This window comes from Bombus affinis, unplaced genomic scaffold (genome assembly GCF_024516045.1).
Source record: "Bombus affinis isolate iyBomAffi1 unplaced genomic scaffold, iyBomAffi1.2 ctg00000075.1, whole genome shotgun sequence".
In the NCBI taxonomy this organism is placed as follows: domain Eukaryota; kingdom Metazoa; phylum Arthropoda; class Insecta; order Hymenoptera; family Apidae; genus Bombus; species Bombus affinis.
Window position 1 is genome coordinate 366767 of NW_026108825.1, and position 23744 is coordinate 390510.

The 23744-nt window shown below is 40.5% G+C and overlaps 2 protein-coding genes and 1 long non-coding RNA gene across 6 annotated transcripts in view; 2 read left to right on the plus strand and 1 right to left on the minus strand.

The window, feature by feature from the left end:
- Positions 1 to 23744, minus strand: part of LOC126927110 (uncharacterized) — a 332444-nt gene that overhangs the window by 8175 nt on the left and 300525 nt on the right. The window lies entirely within an intron of this gene.
- On the plus strand, positions 116 to 14102 carry LOC126927115 (6-phosphofructo-2-kinase/fructose-2,6-bisphosphatase-like). The gene is made up of 3 exons (XM_050743456.1): positions 116 to 497; positions 989 to 1258; positions 11466 to 14102. The coding sequence occupies exons 1-3, from the start codon at positions 282 to 284 to the stop codon at positions 11892 to 11894; spliced, it is 915 nt and encodes a 304-aa protein (XP_050599413.1). The 5' UTR covers positions 116 to 281; the 3' UTR covers positions 11895 to 14102.
- LOC126927144 (uncharacterized) lies at positions 18396 to 22960 on the plus strand. Its single transcript, XR_007715216.1, has 2 exons — positions 18396 to 20649; positions 21534 to 22960. It is a non-coding gene; the product is annotated as an uncharacterized LOC126927144 (long non-coding RNA).

Genomic DNA, 23744 nt, shown 5'->3' on the forward strand with positions numbered 1-23744 from the left:
GAAAATCGATATAGTCTAATGTCTATTTAAATAAAATGCGTAGGAAGAAATATACTGAAATTTGAGTTTGCGAGTCGTCACAGTTAGTTGCATTTAAGAATTTTCCTGTTTGAAGATCCTGGACGCCACGTTGGTGATGCGAGCGCAGCGCGCCGAGGTCTTCGACTATTTTTCCGGGCAGCGGTTATCGCGTCCTCATTATCGAGTGCGTCTACGACGATCCGGTTGTACTGGAGCGAAATTACAAGGAGATATTGCGGTACAGCGCTTGCTATGTTGGCATGGATTCAATAACAGCCGAAGAAGATCTACGATTGAAGATAGCTCATTACATTCGATCTTACGAGCCAATGGATGAGAAGACGTATCCACGAATCCGTATCGACACCGGCAGCATGGATATCGAGTCCTGCATCGTGTCTGGCGATGTGGAGACAAATGTCCTTGGATATCTTGGAAGCGTCACTGTTGAGCCGCATACTCTTTATTTCTCTCGGGTTGGTAATCCATCAAATTTTACATTTGTCATCGTTTAATCCCCATCTCAAATGTTCTAATCCTAGAAGCTCAGCCTTAGCGTCTTTAGTCTTAATTATAAGAATTTTTCGACAAGTGATAATGATAACGATAATGAAGAAACGTGTTTGTTCTTAGATTACAAGCTGAGTCAAGGACAATTGAGCCAGGTCGTGGCGCTTGCAATTATTAAAAAGATTAACATACATAACTGAGCACTTCATTTAGCATGACGAGTCCTCAATTGTTTACACACAACATGTTTTAAAAGCATACGTATACGTTTACGCATACGTAAAAACATACATATTGTATTTTTAAAATCTTGCTATCTTATCAGGGTTTGGTTCCAAAAGTAATTTCTTCTCGCCTGATCGTAATCTTATCATTGCTACGCCTCTCTTTTTGAACGTAATCAGAATATTCTACGATTTGGTAAAACTAAAGCTCTCCCTCTCTCTTTTGATTACAGCACGGCGAAAGCGAGTACAACGTATTGGGTAAGGTTGGTGGTGACGCAGTTTTAAGCGCACGTGGCGAGAGATATGCACAAGCGTTGGCCACCAAGTTCAACGCTATGCGTATTCCCGACCTGCGCGTGCTAACTAGTCGCCTTCGAAGGACTATCGCGACTGCTCGTGGCGTGGAATCGCCCCAAGAACACGTGACAGCACTCAACGAACTCCACGCCGGTATCTGTGAGGGGCTGTCTTATGAAGACATGCAGGAGCATTATCCGCAGGTAATTTCAGATCAAACGCGTCTTCCTCCTCGAAATTTCGTCACTGCTTGCATTGAATTACGTTTAAGGTGTTGTTGACCAAAGTGAAATAGCGAGTGAAGATAATTTATACTTTTAAGGATGATTCATCGAAAAATGTGTAAATTCGGTTTCACTTACTACTTGCCTAATCTTCTGGCTGTATTTAAACGAGCCTTCAATCGGTTGAATTTATCAATCCCTAGCTCTAAGAGCTTTAATTTATTTGTGTAGTAAATGGTAGATAGCTGTAACAGTTATCATTGTAGGTTATAGGGTATAACGGTATAAGCTTTTTGGGTATATAGAGTATATAGGGTTTATAGGGTATAAGCTTTTTGAATTAATCTAATTGTATCAGTATTATGTTAGAAACATGGTACTATAATTGACACATTTAACATTAGTATTTGATCAAAATTTTCCCAGTGATTGATTAGTTAATGCAGTTATAATTTGTATTTCAATAAGTTTGGGATCCTAGATATGGAATATTTATTATCTACTAGGTTTGTCAATTTAATTCTCTAAGCGAACAACTTTCAATCGTATCTTGGAAAATGAATAATAACATAAATCTTCACGGATGACTCAAGCATTGAATACTTGGCCACTGGGGAAAAGTATCGAGTGACTTAACGTCTGCGCTAACAGTCTGTAACTGATTAAAATTCAGTTGTATGCAAATTTATCCATTTGCATCCACGAAATATTTGCTTGACTAATGAGAATGAGCGTTGAAGTTCAAAGAAATATTCCCAGTCAAGTACATAGCAGATAGAATATAATCACAATGTTTCACGTTGCTAGATCGAACTCAATCAGTCTGATTAATCTGAACGAAGTTTTAGAACATGGATAAATGAATATTATTGTTTAATCGAGCTATCGCGGGGAGACGCGGTCGTTAGAATACGCGTCAACGAGAGTCGTAAATTCCCGTTACGATTGGATTAATCGACACCACGAATAGTTCGATCCCCGTATTTCGGTTAGGATAATCGGGGTGGTTGATGCGGTATAACACTGGAAGTCAGAGTTATAATAATGTATATTTCCAACACTTTATACAATCACACAAAGTAGTAACGCCGTTGATTAAGATACAGATAACGAGAGAAGAGTTAGTCTTGAATGAGAGAAGGAGAGCTTTAGGCGCTCTAGGCCCTTGAGAGTTATAGGAACTGTCGGAGTTCTGGATAAGTGAGAGCCTTAGAAGACTCTAGGCCGTGTAGGCACCTTGAGAAATGATGAAGGAACTCAGAAAGATACAGGAACGGTGAGAGTTGTAGGAAATGCAGGAACCCTAGGCACCGTGAGAGACGATCAAACTCCAAAGTTTTATTCTAATGTGAATGCGGAGGAAAGCTTGGTATGGGTGTGCCCTTTGAACGAAGAACGCGGATTCGTTGCTTACATTTTCAGTTAGTAAAGTGAGGGAAATAATCCGCGATGTCGATTGGTTGGGACCAATGTTAGGAAGGAAGAGAGGAGGAAGAAACCTCCTACCAACTTGGGTCCTAGGCGACATTGTTTATAGGGAAACTCAGATTTTCGGTTAGGTATATCTCCGCTTTCTTCGTTATTCTTAAGAGCACATAATAAACCCAAGGACCTTTCTAAAAACCGGCCGAAAACACTTCTGGAATTAGAAAGTCTTTTCTGGCAAACAGATGTGCTTAGACCTTGTGTGCGAACAATGCAGCTAGAATTGCAACTTTATAGTGGGTCCTTGGGCCTATGGAGTGTTAGAAGGACGACAGGTAGACCGTTGGTTGGCAAGCCGCGCGCGATGGCGTGCAGATGTGTTGCACGGCGTAACATCCTCCCCCCGTTGAGAGGGCACCGATCAAAAACCTGTAGAGATAAAATTGATTAAATCTTCTATCCGCCTCCTTGTTGATTGTTGCTGCCCTGTGTACTGTGGCCGTCCAGAGGATGTAGTGGTCGCCAAGAGGAATTTGATGATACGGCTGGAAGGCCGGTGCGCTGAGGATATTTGTCTGTCCTGGAGACTGCTTCGTCGCTGCGTCGAAGGACCGTTGACTGCCTTGTAGTCTGGACCGCCGTGGTTCTTGGCATTGCCAAGAAAGTTGCCACTGAAGTTCACGGATCCAGAAATGTCGTGAAGAGCTCGGCTTACGAAGTATTGTAGGACACCTCAGACCTGGAGGTGTCGTTATACATCTCGCCGATTTCCCAATGGTAGATCATATCTGTATGGAGATGCGCTTTTCATCTGCCTTCTTCGATGTTCGTAGTTGCCTTGATGAGGCCGTCGTCGCCAGGGTAAGCTCGATGATACGACCGAAAAGCCGTTGCGTAGAGGACACCCGTCTGTCCTGGTGTCTGGTTCGCCGTTGCGTTAAGGGGCCGTTGAAGTTCACGATCCAGGATGTATCGTGAAACGGTTCGGCCCATGCAGTATCGTGGAACACCTCGACCCATGAGGTGTCCTTGAATAGTTTGCCCCAGGAGGTGTCGTTGAATGAAACTCCGGTGATGCATGGTATAGATTCGAACACGCCGCAGAGTTGTGTGTTTGATTGGGGGACTGAGCTCCCCCCGATGATCTGCCCCAATTGTGCTATCTTGTCCCACATGTCGTGGATTGTATCGTGGTAAGACCTGGAGCAGATTTCGCCTTTCTTGTATGGTATCTCTGCAACATCAGATTCGTGAAAGTATTGCATGTCATTTGGACATCCTCGTTGCTGTTTCGGCTGAGGAAGCGTGGAGGAGGTCATGGTTGATTGAGGGACGAGGCTCCCCCCGTAGACCCATCCGGATCGCGCCTTCTCGCTGATGGCTGGTAGCTGTACCGGCGTGGCCCAACAATCCGCAAGAGACAGAATCAGAGATTTGTCCCACGTAGTGCTCTGTGGGCTTAGTGGACAAGTGTTGAAATCAGCTGGCGCGTTCTGAAAACTACTAACAATTAAATGATTAGTCATAGTGGTAATAACGTGGAGATGATCCCGATTTGGGTTACTCGCAGGCGTGGCTCCTCGCCGCCGTGGCGATGGAGAATTCTTCGCGTTAGGTCATGGAGTCATATCTCCGATATGATGTCCATGTCAGGTGTAACATGTAAAGTGGTGTTCTCCGTCGGCGGAGTATAACTGTTTTTGTCCTGGACGTGATTCAGTTCCTTCCTGTCTTGCAGATCTGGAGCATTCGGCTGATTCGAGACATCTTGTGTAGTTGAATCAGATGGTTGCGATGCTGACGATGGGAACGTGGTTGTCGTCAGATCGCGTGTGGGTGACACGTTATGAGTGTCACGCGGTAAGCTCAGCGTGGTATGCGACGAAATCGCCGTTTGAGTGGATGCGATGGTTTCCGTTGGCGGAATACGACCGTTGTTGTCTTGGATGAGAGTCGGTCCCTTCCGGTCCAGAGGGTCTCGAGCGATTGATTGATTCAAGACGTTGTGTAACGTCGAATCAGATGATTGCGATGCTGACGCTGCGAACGTGGTCGTCAGATCGCGGACAGTTGACATGTTGTGAGTATCACGCGGTGAGCTCCGCGTGGTATGCGACGGGATCGCCATTTGAGCTGGTGCGATGATTTCCGTCGGCGAAGTACGACCGTTGTCGTCTTGGACGGGATTCAGCTTTGTCCGATCCAGAGAATCTCGAGTGATGGACTGATTCAAGACGTTTTGTGGCGTTGAATCAGATGGTTGCGATGCTGACGATGGGAACGTGGTTGTCGTCAGATCGCGTGTGGGTGACACGTTATGAGTGTCACGCGCTGAGCTCCGCGTGGTGTGCGACGGGATCGCCATTCGAGTTACTGCGATGGTTTCCGTCGGCGGAGGTTGATCCTTGTTGTCCTGGATGGGATTCACTTCCTTCCGGTCCAGTGGATCGTGAGAGGTTGGCTGATTCAAAGCATTTCGCGGCAATTTGATACCAGTGGCTGATCCATTGTGTGCCGGTCTCGATGACCGGGGTTGTCGTGCTGTACGTTGGTTACGTCTTAGCCGATCGCATATATCGTTATACTGTTCTCTGATCTCGAGACCGCGCGTTTGTTCTTCCGGGAGTTTAAGCGACGCGGACTCGCGGCCGACGGCTGATTCGCCGCTTGTCGATTGTGACGGTATACTTCGTCGTGTATTGATTAATTGTTTGGCTACTCGGAGTTGCAGTCTTTCGTATTCTTCCGCTAGCTCACTGCCGCGCGCGATCTCTCCCTCGTCTAAAGTTACGATCTGGTGTTGTAATGCACGGAGTTCCTTCTCGACGGTTTCTAGACGTTCTTTAATTTGAAGCAAGTCGATCTCTTCCGAACAGCCTGATTGTTCAATGTCGTCGAGTTTTTTTTCGAGGCGTGTAAACTGGGCGATATAGTAGCTCCGGCGTCGACGCAAGACGGCAAGTTCGTTTCCGGTTGCCATTATTTTTTATGTAATTGATAATGAAATCGTTTGAACTTACTTCTGTTGGCGATTGTCCACTTTGTGGCAGGAGGCTGTGTGGTTGCGTTTCAACCACCGAATTATACCTCTTCAAAGGTGACGACCCTTTACGTTACTGACCTCGCTGGGGTGGTAACGCTTCCGCTGCTGGTTGTGTTGGATTCACGTGGCACTGTATGAGAGTGGGTGTCACTGGCGTGCACTTTTCACTTGACACAGTATCCGGCTCGAAGGACCATGTTTAATCGAGCTATCGCGGGGAGACGCGGTCGTTAGAATACGCGTCAACGAGAGTCGTAAATTCCCGTTACGATTAGAATAATCGACACCACGAATAGTTCGATCCCCGTATTTCGGTTAGGATAATCGGGGTGGTTGATGCGGTATAACACTGGAAGTCAGAGTTATAATAATGTATATTTCCAACACTTTATACAATCACACAAAGTAGTAACGCCGTTGATTAAGATACAGATAACGAGAGAAGAGTTAGTCTTGAATTAGAGAAGGAGAGCTTTAGGCGCTCTAGGCCCTTGAGAGTTATAGGAACTGTCGGAGTTCTGGATAAGTGAGAGCCTTAGAAGACTCTAGGCCGTGTAGGCACCTTGAGAAATGATGAAGGAACTCAGAAAGATACAGGAACGGTGAGAGTTGTAGGAAATGTAGGAACTCTAGGCACCGTGAGAGACGATCAAACTCTAAAGTTTTATTCTAATGTGAATTTTTTTTTTTTTTTTTTTTTTTATTTATTAGAATATTTACAATCAATTCTCGTTGAGAATTTTCAGTAACTTAATTTGGCGTGATACAATGACATGGATTATAATAGCTTTATATTGTTGATTCTAGTAGGACTAAGGGTTTAATCTAGTGGGTATTTTCTTTTTAGTCTGCGGATCTGGTCCGTCGTGTCCAGTAGTTGGGTGACTAGTGGGTTGTGGTGGTTGTTGACTCTTGTGCTATATCTGCTTCTGGACTTGTGTATTTCATCTTTGACTGTAGGTATCTTGAGGTCTCGGTGGATTGTTTCGTTGGTAACATACCAGGGTGCATTTAATAGGGATCTTAGCGTTTTCGATTGGAAGCGTTGGAGTATTTCAATGTTGGAGTTACTTGCTGTTCCCCATAGTTGGATTCCGTAGGTCCAGACAGGTTTTATTACGGCTTTGTAGAGGGTTATTTTGTTCTGTATGTTTAGTTTGGAGCGTCGGCCCGTGAGCCAATAGAATTTTCTTAGTTTTTCCTTTAGTTGCTTTGTTTTTTCCGAGATATGTTCTTTCCAAGTTAGCCTCCTGTCCAGGGTCATGCCCAGGTATCTTACGGAGTCCTTGCTTGGGATTATTGTGTTGTTAATGGTAACCTGGGGGCAGGTTTGTTTTCGGAGCGTGAAGGTTACATGGGAGGATCTTTTTCGTTTATTTTAAAACCCCATTTTTGGAACCACTTTTCCATGGAGTCGAGACTTCGCTGGAGAGTGTATGAGGCAATTGCCGGGTCTGCGTGGGTAGCTAATAGTGCTGTGTCGTCGGCAAATGTTGCTATTGTTACCTCGTTTGATATGGGTAAGTCGGCAGTGTAGATGGAGAATAGTAGGGGTCCGAGGACACTACCTTGCGGTATGCCGGATTCTATTGGGAATGTTACGGAAGTGGCGCCTAGACATTTAACTATGAATTGTCTGTTGGTAAGGTAGGATTTTAAGATGGAGTAGTATGGGTGGGGTAGGATTTTTTTAAGCTTGTAGAGTAGCCCTTCATGCCATACTTTATCGAATGCCTGTTGGATGTCTAGGAATACGGCTGAGCAGTATATTTTCTTTTCAAGGGTTTGGCTGATCATGTGGGTTATGCGGTGGATTTGCTCTACTGTTGAGTGTTGTTTTCGGAAGCCGAATTGGTGATCTGGGAGAGTTTTCAATTCTTCTAGGAGTGGAAGGAGACGATTCGTGAGCATCCTCTCGAATAGTTTAGACAGGGTAGGTAAGAGACTGATTGGGCGATAGGAGCTGGCTTCATATATTGGTTTACCGGGTTTGGGGATGAGGGTGATTAGTGAGATTTTCCACGCCTTAGGAAAGTGTTCTAGGCGGAGGATGGCGTTGAAGATTGATGCGATGAGTGCGATCCCTTTTATGGGGAGTTCCTTGATTGCTTTATTTCCTATTAGGTCGTGACCTGCTGCTTTCTTGGGGTTTAGGCGACTGATTGCTTCTATGATCTCTGCAGAAGTGAAGGGTTGAATAGGAGGGGACATTTGGAAGGGAGTGTGCAGGTATTCGGTGACGTCCGCTGCAGCTATGGAGGAATGGGGTTGGAATACTTCAGTCAGGTGTTCAGCAAATATGTTGGCTTTTTCTATAGGGCGACGCGCCCATCCACCCTGCGGGCGGCGGATTGGAGGTATTATTTGTGGGGGGGCGCGTGAGTTTCCTGGAGGCTTTCCATAGTGAGTAGTTTGAGTCGGCTGTGGGGGACAGGCTGGCGAGATATTTGTGAAAACGGTCGTTATTGTAGTTCTTTATGGTTTTGGATAGTTTTCTAGTTGCGTTATTTAGTTTGCGTTTGTCCTCCGGTGTTCTATGGGTCTGCCATATCCTTCTTAGTCTACGTTTTTCTGCTATTTTTTTTTAATATGTACTGGGGGTATTCGTGATTGCTGATGGACGTTTTTGCCGGTGTGGAGACGCGGATAGCGTTTATTATGCTCGCATTTAGGTATTCCGTGGCTGCTTCGATTTCGTCATTGGTTTTTAGTGAGGTTGAGGCTGAAGTTGTGCGGGTAAAGACTTCTCTAAAGAGCTGCCAGTTGGTGTGTTGGTTATGAATGGAGCCATTAGGTGTATTCTCGATGATGGTTGAACTGACTGTTACTATCACGGGGTAATGATCAGAGGAGAGATCGGCCGAGGAATTGATTTGGACGTGTCTTGGCGAGATATTTTTGGTTATGAAGAAATCAAGGAGATCGGGTATTTTGTTTGTGTCGGTGGGCCAGTGTGTGGGTTCGTATGTGGTAAGGTAGTTGAGGTTGTTGGTTATTATGCTGTTGAGGAGGTTTTTGCCTCTTACTGTAACCAGTCTGCTACCCCATTGGGTGTGTTTAGCGTTATAGTCTCCTCCGGCTATATATCTGTTGCCCAGGGTGTCCAGGAAGTGGTCGAAGTATTCTTTGGCGATGGAGTGTCTGGGAGGGCAGTATACAGCTGAGGTGGTGATTGTACCATGATAGTCTTCTATTGCTACGTTTGTTGCTTGGAGGTAGTCTTTCTGGAATGGTGGAAGTTCGTAGTGCTTGATGTTTGCTTTGATTATGATTCCGGTGCCGCCGTGGGCCTTTCCGCTGGGGTGTTGGGTATGGTAGAACTTGTATCCGTTTATGTTCAGGTAGTTTTTGTCGGTGAAGTGGGTTTCAGATATGAGCATTATGTCGATTAGCTGGTGTTTTAGGAAGAGTTCTAGCTCAAGTTTGCGTTGCGCTAGACCATTGGCGTTCCACAGAGCTATGCGTCTTGGTTTTATTTTGTGTCTGGGCGTATTAATTTTTCCATTATGATTGTTAATAGCGATAGCAAATTGTTTATTTGCTCTGATTGTTTCTCTATTAGTTTTTCAAGTCTAGAGACGTTGTCTGTGTTAGGTGAGGTGGGGGCACTATTTTGGGGAGGATCCCTGTGGCTATTTGGTTTATTTTGAGTGCCTTGTACCGCTTGGGCATAGGAGTTTGAGGGAGTGGTGAGTTTGATAGGGCTGGGTGTTTGATTGGTTGGGGGGATTGGGATAACGGTGGATTTCGGCGAGCTGGGTGTTTGGTAATTTTCCTCTTTTGTTCTAAGTTTGGGGTATTTGCTTGAGTACAGAGTTTTGTAGGCTGAGCAGCCTTTGTAGTTGGCAGGATGATCACCTTGACAGTGGATGCACTTCGCTGGGGTTTCCGGTGATTTCCTGCACTGGTCGGTGGGGTGTGTACCTGCACATTTGAGGCAGCGGAAGGTGTGGTTGCAGTATTTCTGTGTGTGCCCATATCTTTGGCACCTTTTGCATTGGACTATCTCCTTTTTGGTTTGCGGTGGTTCAAATTTAACGATGGCGTTCATTATGCGACTGATATTGTAGATTTCCTTGTTGTTTGGTTTCTGTTTTAAATCAATGAAAAATAGGGATAGCGGGTCTTTTGTGACTCTATGCCTTATGTTGCTGACATTGGTGACTTCGTGGCCGAGTTTCGATAGTTCTATTTTTAGTTCGTCGATGTCTGCGGAGTGGTGGATGTTTCGTAGCACCACCCGAAAAGGTCTTTCTTCTTTGAGTTGCTAGGTGTGGAAGTTGGCGTTCAGGGCCCTGAGTGTCTTGGTGAGCTTCCTGTAAGCTTCTGGATTCGTAGGCAGAATTTTTACCTGATTGTTGGTTATCTTCAGGTTATAGTCCTCCTTGGAGATATCTCTCTCTAAGGACTTGGTCATTGTCTGGATGTCGATGATATCGTTAATAAATATTGGTGGGGGAGGGGGGCGTCTCTGTGCGTGGTGGTTAAGTGGTGAGCCTGCGGTTTCCATGGCATCGTTGGTGGATTCCAAAATTGCGAACCTGTTGTGGGTGTTAATTTGCGTTGGTGGATGTTCGTTCGAGTTTGTGTCTGCTGGTTCGGTTTTGCGTTTTTTCGCCTTATTGGCGTCGTTGGCACGGGGGGATATGCAGAATTTCTGCCACGGGGGGAGTAGCGCGGGGTAGTGATGGGTTTGGACAGGCGAGCCTGGTCGTGATTGTTGGGCCATCATCGAGCTAGCTATTTCAATATGAATAACTAGTCGTGAGGCTATGCGGCAGGGATCGGGTTGGGGTTAGGTGCGTAGGCTTTTCTTCTCTCTGGCGGATAGGAAACACTTGGGAAGATAGGAGCACGTTGTGTTCACTTTCGACGGTTGGGCGACACGTGTTGTTTTCGAACTTCACTGGGCACTAGAGGCACGTCTGCACGCTTCGGCACTCGACAGCGAACTGATTCTAATGTGAATGCGGAGGAAAGCTTGGTATGGGTGTGCCCTTTGAACGAAGAACGCGGATTCGTTGCTTACATTTTCAGTTAGTAAAGTGAGGGAAATAATCCGCGATGTCGATTGGTTGGGACCAATGTTAGGAAGGAAGAGAGGAGGAAGAAACCTCCTACCAACTTGGGTCCTAGGCGACATTGTTTATAGGGAAACTCAGATTTTCGGTTAGGTATATCTCCGCTTTCTTCGTTATTCTTAAGAGCACATAATAAACCCAAGGACCTTTCTAAAAACCGGCCGAAAACACTTCTGAAATTAGAAAGTCTTTTCTGGCAAACAGATGTGCTTAGACCATGTGTGCGAACAATGCAGCTAGAATTGCAACTTTATAGTGGGTCCTTGGGCCTATGGAGTGTTAGAAGGACGACAGGTAGACCGTTGGTTGGCAAGCCGCGCGGGATGGCGTGCAGATGTGTTGCGCGGCGTAACAATTATAATTACAATACGAAGTTGATGTGTACTTATTAACCGTGTACTATAACGAAACTTAAATCATACCATGATTTGAATATTATATCGCAGGTCTACTTTATTAAAGCTTATGTTTAAAATCAGCCATTGTTCCCTGACTTTGCATAAGCTAGGTTTTAATGCTTTGAGGACCTCGATGTACGAACCATTCCATGACTTAGGCAAAAGTCTATATACTTTAGTATATAGTACATAGATAGCGTATATACCTTCTAGATCTCTAAATCAATGCTTTTGCGTAGGAATTTGCATGGCGCGATCAAGATAAGCTGCGCTATCGTTATCCATGGGGAGAAAGCTACATCGACGCCATGCACCGCGTGGAACCGGTTATTGCTGAATTACAGAGATCCAACAACATCTTGGTCGTGTCTCATCAAGCTATTCTGCGCTGCATCATTGGCGTTTTCACAGATAAAAAACCGGAAGAGGTGCCTTACGCTGAGGTGCCACTGCATACCGTCATCCGAATCAGCAGCCAGGGTTACAATTACAAGGTGGACTTCTTCAAGTTACCCATAGAGTGCGTAAACACGATTCGCGTGAAGCCGAATAATTGTAGCGCGGACAGAACCGCGGACGATGCTCTGCTCACAGTCCCAGCACATTTCGACATACCGGATCCTTGGCGAAATCTTGGCAGCGGACCCACTCCCGTACAACAACACTGAGAAACCGCTCGGAGATCCACGATCACGTCGAAAATTCGATGTCTGTTTGTTTGTAACCCCTGGAGCTTTCAGCAGTGATGTCTTCTTGGAATATTTTTGCTTTTGAATTCAGGCAGGGGATGAAGATTTGAAATATCATGCAAGTATGGATTGAATATATTTTTAGTACGTATATATGTATAAGTAGATCGCTTTAAGGTATCTTTAAGAAATACAGATTCGATGAGACGGAAGATGATGATATCGGAGTCAATTCTAGATAAATAGATTGGATAGATCGCGTGAAAGAAACGACATGTAAATTCAAATAATCGTTATCGATACTGGAAATTTATTTCTGAAATATTCTCATGAATTTTCTCATGAATCCCGAGAAACTTAGGTCGTTTCAACTTTGACTTGTTTATCGTCGAGTTCCGTTACCTTCGCGGGATGTACTCCGATTGTCATGTTTTTCCTCGTTGATTCTGTTCCCATTGGCAATAATTTAGTATCCTGCTGCTGGAGCCCTCTATACGTTATGTTTAAGCAGTTTAATTTTAATAATCACATACAAGTCAAATGTTACATTAACTCTAATATGTCGCAGATGACTATCGCAAGAAATATTTTAATTGTACATCGTAAAATTCAGAAAGACAGGCAATCTTTTAAATTGTAGGAATGCGAAACATGTCTTTCGTATTAAATTCTATTTCAAAATATTGATATAATATATACAACGAACACACGAAAGACAGTTTTTTTAGTATTGTACTATTTATAGGTGATAGAATTTTAGATTTATGTATTTTCGTTTGCCTAGTTCCTAGCACAACGATTGTAAGCCTTGAGATTTGGACGATATTAGGATTTTTATTACTGTAAAGTACAATTGAAAGATACTATATCGTAGCGTTATATAAAGTTTGACTATAAAACGGACCTGATATCATTGTTAACAAAGAAATAACGAATATTGTATTTTTCGAGTGTGTATGAGTGTTCGAACGATAGATGTATATTTCTACGCACAAAATTAGCGGTATACTGTGCTACGGTCTCATTAAGAAATGTCAAACATTCGAGCAAAGTATTTTTCTCTACGAAGGAAAGCGCGAGAAATAATCAACAGAGGCGATTAAGAAAGAAAAAAAATCGATATCGAATGGTGCCTGCTTCTGTCGATATACTGTTACGTTTCACTTAGAGTTATATTCTATCTCGTGGACCGCATAAACATGCATAATATTTTATTAGGCATCACGTGGAAATCTCCGAGCAATCTATTTATCCAGAACAAGCTCGAGGATTCGTAAAATGTGAATAGAATAAAAAATAAATAAGCCTTACGGAACTAATTTATTCTGAGATGAACTAAGTACGGCAGAGGGCAAATTAATTTTCTATACAAGTATACAAATGGCACAAGTTATCTAGTCCATTCATTGCTGAACATTCTGGCGTTCTTTCTTTTCTCTTTTGCTATGCGGGAATCGACATAAAAAATTATACAGCGTTCTAAATGTTAAGTCGTATTAATACCTTTTAAACTCCTTTGTTTGTTTGTTTTTTAATTGTGTATTGTATTTTCGAGCTATCGCGGGGAGACGCGGTCGTTAGAATACGCGTCAACGGGAATCGTAAATTCCCGTTACGATTAGAATAATCAACACCACGAATAGTTCGATCCCCGTATTTCGGTTAGAATAATCGGGGTAGTTGTTGCGGTATAACACTGGGAGTCACAGAGTTATAATAATGTATATTTCCAACACTTTATACAATCACACAAAGTAGTAACGCCGTTGATTAAGATACAGATAACGAAAAGAAGGATTATTCTTAGATGAGAGAAGAAGAGCTATAGGAGCTCTAGGCCCTTGAGAGCTGTAGGAGCTGTCGGACTTCTGAATACTGTGAGAGCGGTAGGAGACTCTAGGCCGTGTAGGCCTAACATAACTTCCGCAATTAACATTCAATGACTCGTGTGTATGACTAGAATGATTCAATAGAAACAGGTACAGCTTTGAATAAGTTTGACTAGATAAAAAGTGATTATCAAGTAAACTGCGAACATGCATTTGTGAGAAACTTATGAACGTACGTAATATGCAAAAATATATAAAGTACGCAAAATAGAGTAGTCGTTAGAATATTTAGTAAAGCAAGTTTCTGCTTAGGTTGCATTCCTTCAGCAGTATCCATAAAAATATGAATTTGAATAAATATTCGCAGTTTACTATTCAAGACCCTGATGGAAGCTTAGACAAAGTCTTAACCACAAATCTTAAAAAATCAGCAAAAGTACAAATATTTCATAAAGTTTCACCATTGTTTCAATGAGAAACGACGAGATTCAATAAAATCCCGTCAGTATCCATTTTAAATGCCCGAGTATCCATTTGGCAGTATAATCCCCAGTATCAATTTGGCAGTATAATCTCTTTGTTTACTCGCCAAATGGAGGTCCAAGCTTCTCAGCATTCTGTCTTGAATCTCCTGGTCGTGAGACGAAGTACTTTTCCATAAACCAGTTCTACAATGCGCCATTCTCGGCTCGTTCCTCGAATAAATCCCCAGACGAAAGGCAGAGTAATTCGATTGAGACGACTTCGAGTTTACATCCCATTTCGTTTCGGGAACAACATTCTTCATGAACCCCACTGTAGCTCTGCGACAGGTGTCATAACCCAACAGTTGAATCTTTTTACCGTGAATCGCGTCGAATTGAGGCTTATTTAATTTGCTGTTAGTCACTCGGTTCATGATTGTTTCAACGGAGTCGGGTGTTCCGGGAAGATTCTCGAACACTTTGCGAAGAACTTCATTTGTCAGGTCTTCCTCGCTGCTGGACTCACCTGACGAAAAGTTCTAGGTGTTAACTTTGTGTCTGGTTGAATTAACTGTAAAAACGTAAAAAGGCAGAACGAGGCACGAAAACTGTTACATATCGATTCCGGTTTGTAAACCAATTTTAAAGAATTATTATTTTCTATGATAGTAACAAAAAATCAAAATCAGTAAAAATATCGATTTCTACGTCCATTATGTTTTGATTCTATACTTTGTACGGTTCTGCCTTCTTTACATTACAAAAACAATATTTAAAAAATTGTTTGCTAATATCATAACTACATCACAAGATATTTGTTTGTTTCATTATTGTAGTATCGGAAAAAAGGACAGGATTAGGATAATTTAGATTTGTAAAATTCTCCTAATACTATTTATTTAAGATAAATAAAAATAACAGAGATTAATTGGACAGAGAACGATAAATGTTCAACTTGAACTAAAACACAAAAGTCTTATTCCACTCAAATCACTCTGTAAATGAAACATTTAAGTGGGGTATAAATTACTCCGTTCTATAGTATTTCAGGGTTAAGGTTTCAATAAAAATTGATTTACGAATAAAAGAAAGATATGCTCGTGTTGCATCGTAGGTACTACGCGGTCGTAAATCCTATTCGCCGCCATGTAGCCGGAATGAAAGCAATACCATTAGCGATACTAACAGCCTGCCTTATTTGGGTGCTGGCGATTGTTCTGTCGATGCCTGCTGCTCTTTTCTCTCACGTGATGAACGTCGACATAACAACTAACTCCAGCATCCACATCTGTAACCCTTTCCCCGTGGAATTAGGCGAGTATCTCACACGCTGAAATATTGGACATTTCTCCGTGTTTTCATTTCACACCCACGAAGTCGTATTAATTTATTTCTCGTTCTGAAACGCAGGGGCAAGCTATAGGAGAGGGGTGGTGCTGTTCAAGTTCCTGGCCTATTACATCATTCCCCTATTCATCATATCAGCATTTTATTTTCAAATTGCACGACACCTTCAACTGTCCACCAGGAACATGCCCTGCGAATTATCTGCAATGCAGCGGCTGGAGCAAATTCGATCACGCAGAAAGGTTGAGTGAATCGATATTATTATGAAATTATACAATTTTCAAGTAAATCTAATTTTGACACAAAAGTTCTATATTTGGTATACAAATATTTGGTATACAGGTATACCAGTGAAAAGGTGTAGAACAGAGATATTGAAATTGCTACCTGTATGATATTTTTATGAAATTACACTGCTTATATATGCAGTCAGCTTGGAAATAAATTTAAATTGTAATAAATTGTTACTTAGACTGTGATGTAAATTGAGTTATAGCTATAAATTATTTACTTTGAAAAAATTTCACGCTCATCATGTACCCGAGTAACAAGGTGCAAGAAGAAGCGGAATTAATTTAGCGCAAATCTCGAGTCGATGGTGCAATTGTTATAAACTATACTTTACTTACGCAATCTTCGATACGATCAATAATAAGATTATGTAATACGACCTTAAGCCAATATACGGTTAAGCATCGATGAAACAAGTCTAGTCCAACAACTAGAAGAAGGCGTTCCATAACTTCCGGGATAGAATGCTTTTGTGTTTTAGTTCAAGTTGAACATTTATCGTTCTCTGTCCAATTAATCTCTGTTATTTTTACTTATCTTAAATAAATAGTATTAGGAGAATTTTACAAATCTAAATTATCCTAATCCTATCCCTTTTTCCCGATACTACAATATCTATAATAAGATTTCGCAGGTATCTGCCTCAGATCGACCGCGACCTTAGCAGATTTAGTCATCGCTCAATTGATCCTGTAAATATGCTTTCAACGTCTCGACACCGTTGTCGTTAGATAATACGCCTTTGCCTCAACTTTTGAAATATTACGTTAAATAAATTCTCAAGTTCGATATTTAACTTCTTTCGCAGAAGTCTTTTTTATCAGAAAGATAAATGGAGATTAGCTGGAAGAAAACGTCGCCAAGAGAAATAGTCTTTTCACAGCCGAGGAACAAATCTGGGAAGAGTGCAGGCGTTCTAGCATCTACGAAAAATAAAGAGGCGATAACTCGTAGTCGTTCGAGCGAATGGATCATTTTGATTCGCATACAGCGTGTCTTGGTATGGATTGCCAGCGGATAGTAGTTAAATCGAATCTCTCGTCCAGGCGTAATTCTCAGCCGTTATCTAGAGGTGATTTGTCATCGCTGTATTTATAGGCCAATCGATTATATTATTTGTCCGAATTGTTCCATGAAATTGTATTAATCTCGAAACTCTATTTTCACGAAACATAGCTACCGTTATTACTACTACGAAATGGCTCTTTGTTATCAAAATGGAATAGAGAACGGTTGAATGCATTTGACGGATGAAAACATTGGAAAAGTAGAAGTAAGAACCGTGGTTATTGAAGGTTCTGTCGTATCTTCGCTAGACACGCTTCGATGCCACCTTCTATCGAATTAGTCGAAGTGAATCAGAATATCGAGCCGCCTGTGAAGTGATTTTTAAATCAGACAACAAAGACTTTCTGTTATCGAGTATTTTAATACACTGACTTGGTGTATTAGATCAAGCCATTGTACTCACGTTGCATAAAAAGGAATACATTTCGATTGAAATAATAATTGGTCGAAAGACTTGATCAAATATGCGAACGATATTCATCTTAAATTGTGTACGAAGTTTTCAAATAAATTATTGTTTTATATACAACAGAAACGAGGAAGACGTAGAGTTGGCTCGTTGAAGAAACTTCATTGGTCATTGATACGTCGATGTACTTTAAGATGATCGACCGTCACTTTTCATTCAAATACAATACGGAAAGTGAAATTGGATTACATGCTAAAGATATTGCCAGAGAATATCCCGATCTATAATGATTTATAATTAGCATTCTATCCCGGAAGTTATGGAACGCCTTCTTCTAGTTGTTGGACTAGACTTGTTTCATCGATGCTTAACCGTATATTGGCTTAAGGTCGTATTACATAATCTTATTATTGATCGTATCGAAGATTGCGTAAGTAAAGTATAGTTTATAACAATTGCACCATCGACTCGAGATTTGCGCTAAATTAATTCCGCTTCTTCTTGCACCTTGTTACTCGGGTACATGATGAGTGTGAAATTTTTTCAAAGTAAATAATTTATAGCTGTAACTCAATTTACATCACAGTCTAAGTAACAATTTATTACAATTTAAATTTATTTCCAAGCTGACTGCATATATAAGCAGCGTAATTTCATAAAAATATCATACAGGTAGCAATTTCAATTTCTCTGTTCTACACCTTTTCACTGGTATACCTGTATACCAAATATTTGTATACCAAATATAGAACTTTTGTGTCAAAATTAGATTTACTTGAAAATTGTATAATTTCATAATAATATCGATTCACTCTACCTTTCTGCGTGATCGAATTTGCTCCAGCCGCTGCATTGCAGATAATTCGCAGGGCATGTTCCTGGTGGACAGTTGAAGGTGTCGTGCAATTTGAAAATAAAATGCTGATATGATGAATAGGGGAATGATGTAATAGGCCAGGAACTTGAACAGCACCACCCCTCTCCTATAGCTTGCCCCTGCGTTTCAGAACGAGAAATAAATTAATACGACTTCGTGGGTGTGAAATGAAAACACGGAGAAATGTCCAATATTTCAGCGTGTGAGATACTCACCCAATTCCACGGGGAAAGGGTTACAGATGTGGATGCTGGAGTTAGTTGTTATGTCGACGTCCATCACGTCAGAGAAGAGAGCAGCAGGCATCGACAAAACAATCGCCAGCACCCAAATAAGGCAAGCTATTAGTAGCGCCAATGGTACTGCTTTCATCCCGGCTACATGGCGCCGAAGAGGATTTACGACCGCGTAGTACCTACGATGCAACACGAGCATATCTTTCTTTTATTTGTAAATCAATTTTTATTGAAACCTTAACCCTGAAATACTATAGAACGGAGTAATTTATACCCCACTTAAATGTTTCATTTACAGATGGCTGTTGTGCGTGTATTTATTACTGTTGAGAAATGGTTGTTATTTATACGTTCCGAGCTGTCTCGTGCAACAAATGTACCAACTGTAATATTAATATGTTGGCAAGATAGAAATCTTAGATTATATATAGATTTCTGTTTTACAATTTATTTATTATTTTATTTTATTTGCTTTATTACTAAATTTATTACTATTGGACAAGGGTGTTTAACGCCTTCTGTTTTATTAAACGTCACTAACGATACTAATTCAAATATGCAGATAGATCCTGATAATTATTTGACATGGAAGAAATCAAAATTATTTAGCAACGTATCGTTTGTTGGAAATAAGCGTTGTGTTAATAAAATGATATGTAATTTTCAATATAGCGTTAATTGGATTGTTTATAAATGCAGTATTGCAGGGTTAAGATTAAATGATGTCTGATTAAATGAATTCTTCAGTTATACTTTATTTTAACGTTGAACTTTCTTATTAATGTAAATTAATTGATTTTCTTAATAGCGAAAAGGAAATTGGACGTTTGAGATTTCATTTCGATTACTGATTAAAGAGTCGATTGGTCCATTAATGGGGCGGAACTTCACTAAAGTTAGGACGACCAGCCTATCCCTGAGACAACAATTTCCTCAACCGTAACTGGGTTTGACAACTTACCTCTCGGCTGATAACGCGGTCAGAGTGAAAACTGAGACACCGACTGAAATATCCTTGACGCACTCCGATAATTTGCAAACTGTCTGTCCCCACGGCCATGAATCGAATGTAAATATAACAGACGTGAGTGGTACACTCGTTAGGATCACCTGAAATAACCGAAAATTAAAATTAAAAATATACACGTGTATTTTATTGTATTGTATTTCCACGGTCAATTGTACTCGTGTTATTCAATCTACCCTTTATCGAAATTTTATTCGAATATTTTTCTGTACTTTTGCGAAATTTAATTGAATTCTACGAATATATGGGAAACGTTTTAAAATCTGTTTCGTTGAAAACCCTTTATCGAAATTTTATTTGAATATTTTTCTGTAATTTTGCGAAATTTGATTGAATTCTACGAATATATGGGAAACGTTTGAAAATCTGTTTCGTTGAAAACGACGCCTTCGACATTTCGATAGGTGAGAGCGATAAAATAAACAATACTTGATATTATATTTGTACGGCATCGAGCATATAGTAAAATTATTAGGAAAACATTTATCAGGATTCATTGTTATCGAGAAAATTAAAATAAAAACAATCCGCGATTATGATACAGAAAAATCTATTAAAATTATTCGTGATGAATTCACATCCCACGTCCTTTTATCATACTGTGTAACGTTCACTCAATTTGCGAAAAAAAGATTCCCTCATTAACTCGCTAAATTTCGTCTGTAATACGGACGTCTCTGATGAATTTCGAGATAAAAGGGGGATATTAACAGGAACGTTTTGTATTGAATATTATAATAAAAAATGTAGATTAAGCGAATTTTCTGCAATTTCATGCGGGATGTACAAATTTCGTCGTATGATCGAACACTCAATTATGGTGTTGCACTTTTTTCTCAGTGTTAATCGTGAAATACACATTTTCTTTTTGTTTAAGCATGATCGTTCGAACACTATAATCGAGAAAATATTTATTTATGATTTTCACAGATGATATCGTATGGATCGCATTAATCTTTGATTATTCTCCGTCCGGCTATAAATTGTCCATGGATCAAGATGTATAGCTACATATATCATAAAGTAAGCTCGATATCCACGAAAATAAGCGCGTTTATAATCGAACTCGCTATTGGTCCACGATTACGTGTCCAGAACAACGGAATTTTAACGTCTGATTCAAGGTCTCATATAGCATGTGCTTCTTTTAGAAATTATTTATGAAAATATTTGAATATTTCTAGATGTTCTGTCGCGCAACACATCTGCACGCCATCCCGCGCGGCTTGCCAACCAGCGGTCTACCTGCCGTCCTTCTAACACTCCATAGGCCCAAGGACCCACTATAAAGTTGCAATTCTAGCTGCATTGTTCGCACACATGGCCTAAGCACATCTGTTTGCCAGAAAAGACTTTCTAATTCCAGAAGAGTTTTCGGCCGGTTTTTAGAAAGGTCCTTGGGTTTATTATGTGCTCTTAAGAATTACGAAGAAAGCGGAGATATACCTAACGAAAAATCTGAGTTTCCCTGTAAACAATGTCGCCTAGGACCCAAGTTGGTAGGAGGTTTCTTCCTCCTCTCTTCCTTCCTAACATTGGTCCCAACCAATCGACATCGCGGATTATTGCCCTCACTTTACTAACTAAAAATGTAAGCAACGAATCCGCGTTCTTCGTTCAAAGGGCACACCCATACCAAGCTTTCCTCCGTATTCACATTAGAATAAGCTTCAGTGTTTTCCATCGTCTCTCACGGTGACTAGAGTTCCTGCATAACTCTCACCGTTCCTATATCTCTCAGAATTTCCTACCACTGTCAAAGATCTAACGCCTAACTTCTAACATTAAGTCTCATACCGTGCTACTTTCATATCTATATGATCGCAGCGTGATAAGTTATTAAGTGTTTATATCTACTCAATCGTGTATACTAAGTGTTGGAAATATATATTTTAACTCTGTGAGCCACAGTGTTATCATACCTGAATCACCCCTATTATCTTAATCGAAATACGGGGATCGAACTATTCGTGGTGTCGATCATTCTAATCGTAACGGGAATTTACGACTCCCGTTGACGCGTATTCTAACGACCGCGTCTCCCCGCGATAGCTCGAAAATACACTAGAGATTTTTATGAACGTATTACGTGTGTGATAGAAAAAATTTTGAAATTTCGTTACTAGACCATTATGATCATATTGATAATATATGTAACAAACTAAAAAACATGTATAGAAGTTACAAGATATTTATTTCAAGCATACAATTCACAGAAATCGCTATATCATATAAAAATATATTGTATTATACAAGAATAATTATACATTTCTAGGAGACTTAAATTCTTCTATATTATATGTGATAATAAAGAGTAATGTCTGCGTATTTGTACGATATAATACATTTTATCAATATAACCACGACAGTCGGTAAAGACAATAAAACTGTCATAATATATATCCAGACAAATTTTCTACGATGGGCCCTCAGATGCTTTCGTGCGTTATCGTACCTACTTACATTCTACGCGAAATCGATGACGGAGAAAGTACCGGATGTTCTGATGTTCGCTCGCGACAGATTTATACGCGCGATCCGACAGTCTGAATAAATTCGATATATTGCCGGGATACAAATGACATGGGGTCCTAGCAACATTTTCCGATTGACGGGAAATCGAAATGTAAAAAAAAGGATCCCGACGAAGGAAGGAAAGATTTTTCTCATCTATATTCGGAATATTCATGGATTGTTAGTTTTTACCATTCCAGCTTTGTCGCAATTTATTTCCAACTTATTGGACATTCATTTTGATTTATTATATATATTTAGACGCGGAATACAATGGGTAGCAGATGGCTTTTTCAAGATGTATGAATCATAACCACAAGAAGTACAATTAAATATTTATCCCTTCCGTGTTAGTAAGCTGATGAATCTTTTGATTGTGGCTTGCAAGAATAATAGTAGATTAGTTTAATTCTACCCAGTTAATTATTCATGTAGAAATATGTTTTTACAAAATTTATGCTATGAAATTTTGAATACATTTTATATTTTACGAGAGGAAACTTTCGACACGTCTTGTCCATCTGAACGTTTCTCAAACGTGCACGAAATCTTTTTCCATTTTATTCGACGTCAGAGATCCTTTTTTTTAACGTCGGTCTTAAATGATACATTAGAGATAATATATACACATATTGTACTTTCTTACCAAAATATCGCCCAGAGCCAACGAAAATATGTAGATAGTGGATGTATTTTTTGCAGCCGAATCTGCACCCAATGTAATCATCATCAGTCCGTTCCCAAATACACCCACTATCAGGATTATTAAAAATATCCCAGGTACTATGTAGGTTTCCGGGCGATGGATGTATGGAATGTACCCACTCTCCTGGACCAGGCTCGTCACATTCGAATTCAAAGCCATCTGTAAAAGAATAAATCCACGTCTATGCGTTATGTATGTAACTATGCGTTATGTATTTTATTTTCATTTTCAAACGTTGTATAAATAAATAAGTCTCTTTTATATTTATCATTCAAAATATTTTAGTTGGAAATGGAAAGGAATAAGCCTTGCGCTATAGTGTGATTTTTCATTTTCCGATACGCCGTTCCTTTTGTCCCATGCAAAACCCACGCGTCCATATCTGGATGCTCGATAACGAACCGCGGCACAATAAAAACTAATCAGATCGATCGCGTTGCTATATGACCTTTCTACCATTTTAAATTGATATAAACTCAACGACAGCGAGAACTTCGAACGCTGCACGGTACGGCATTTAGATGAGGATTTAGGACAAAAATCAGAATTTGCTGGCCGCGTTCGCACGCTTGCGGGCTACGTTTGCACGTCTGCAGGCCACTTTCTCAGCTTCTACAGTGCGGCGTTTGAATGAGGATTCGGGACAAACATTTTAAAAATATATATAATATGCAGTTTTCCAGAAACTTAATATCAGGGAATTCGATGTGAATAAAAGTCTGTTTACCAAATATCCCTTAGTATTTTCCCTACTTCCTGGTTCAGTTCAAATATTATAATTATTTATTGTTTTTGTCTAGTCTCTTTTCCTAAATTAAAAAAAATAAGATTTTTTGTCAGATATTATAAACATCTAGTAAAGAACAGAGTTTTTATGTAAAAAATTTTGTTGAGACAAGTGTGGTAAAGAATCAGCCTGCGTGACGCTGTTGAGAACTGTTCGACTCGAAAATGCTCGTCGATGCTATTTCGAAACTTCATATTCTGACGAGAAATCAATACAAAAGTAATTAGAATAGAAGCTACTATAATAGAAGCTACAAATTGTTTAGAAAGTCAAT

Excerpts from the sequence above, each read along its gene's own strand:
- LOC126927115 (XM_050743456.1), top strand. The coding sequence starts at position 282 with ATGGATTCAATAACAGCCGAAGAAGATCTACGATTGAAGATAGCTCAT. Across the intron at positions 498-988 it reads ATACTCTTTATTTCTCTCGG|CACGGCGAAAGCGAGTACAA; the intron begins GTTGGTAATCCA and ends TTTTGATTACAG. Across the intron at positions 1,259-11,465 it reads TGCAGGAGCATTATCCGCAG|GAATTTGCATGGCGCGATCA; the intron begins GTAATTTCAGAT and ends GCTTTTGCGTAG.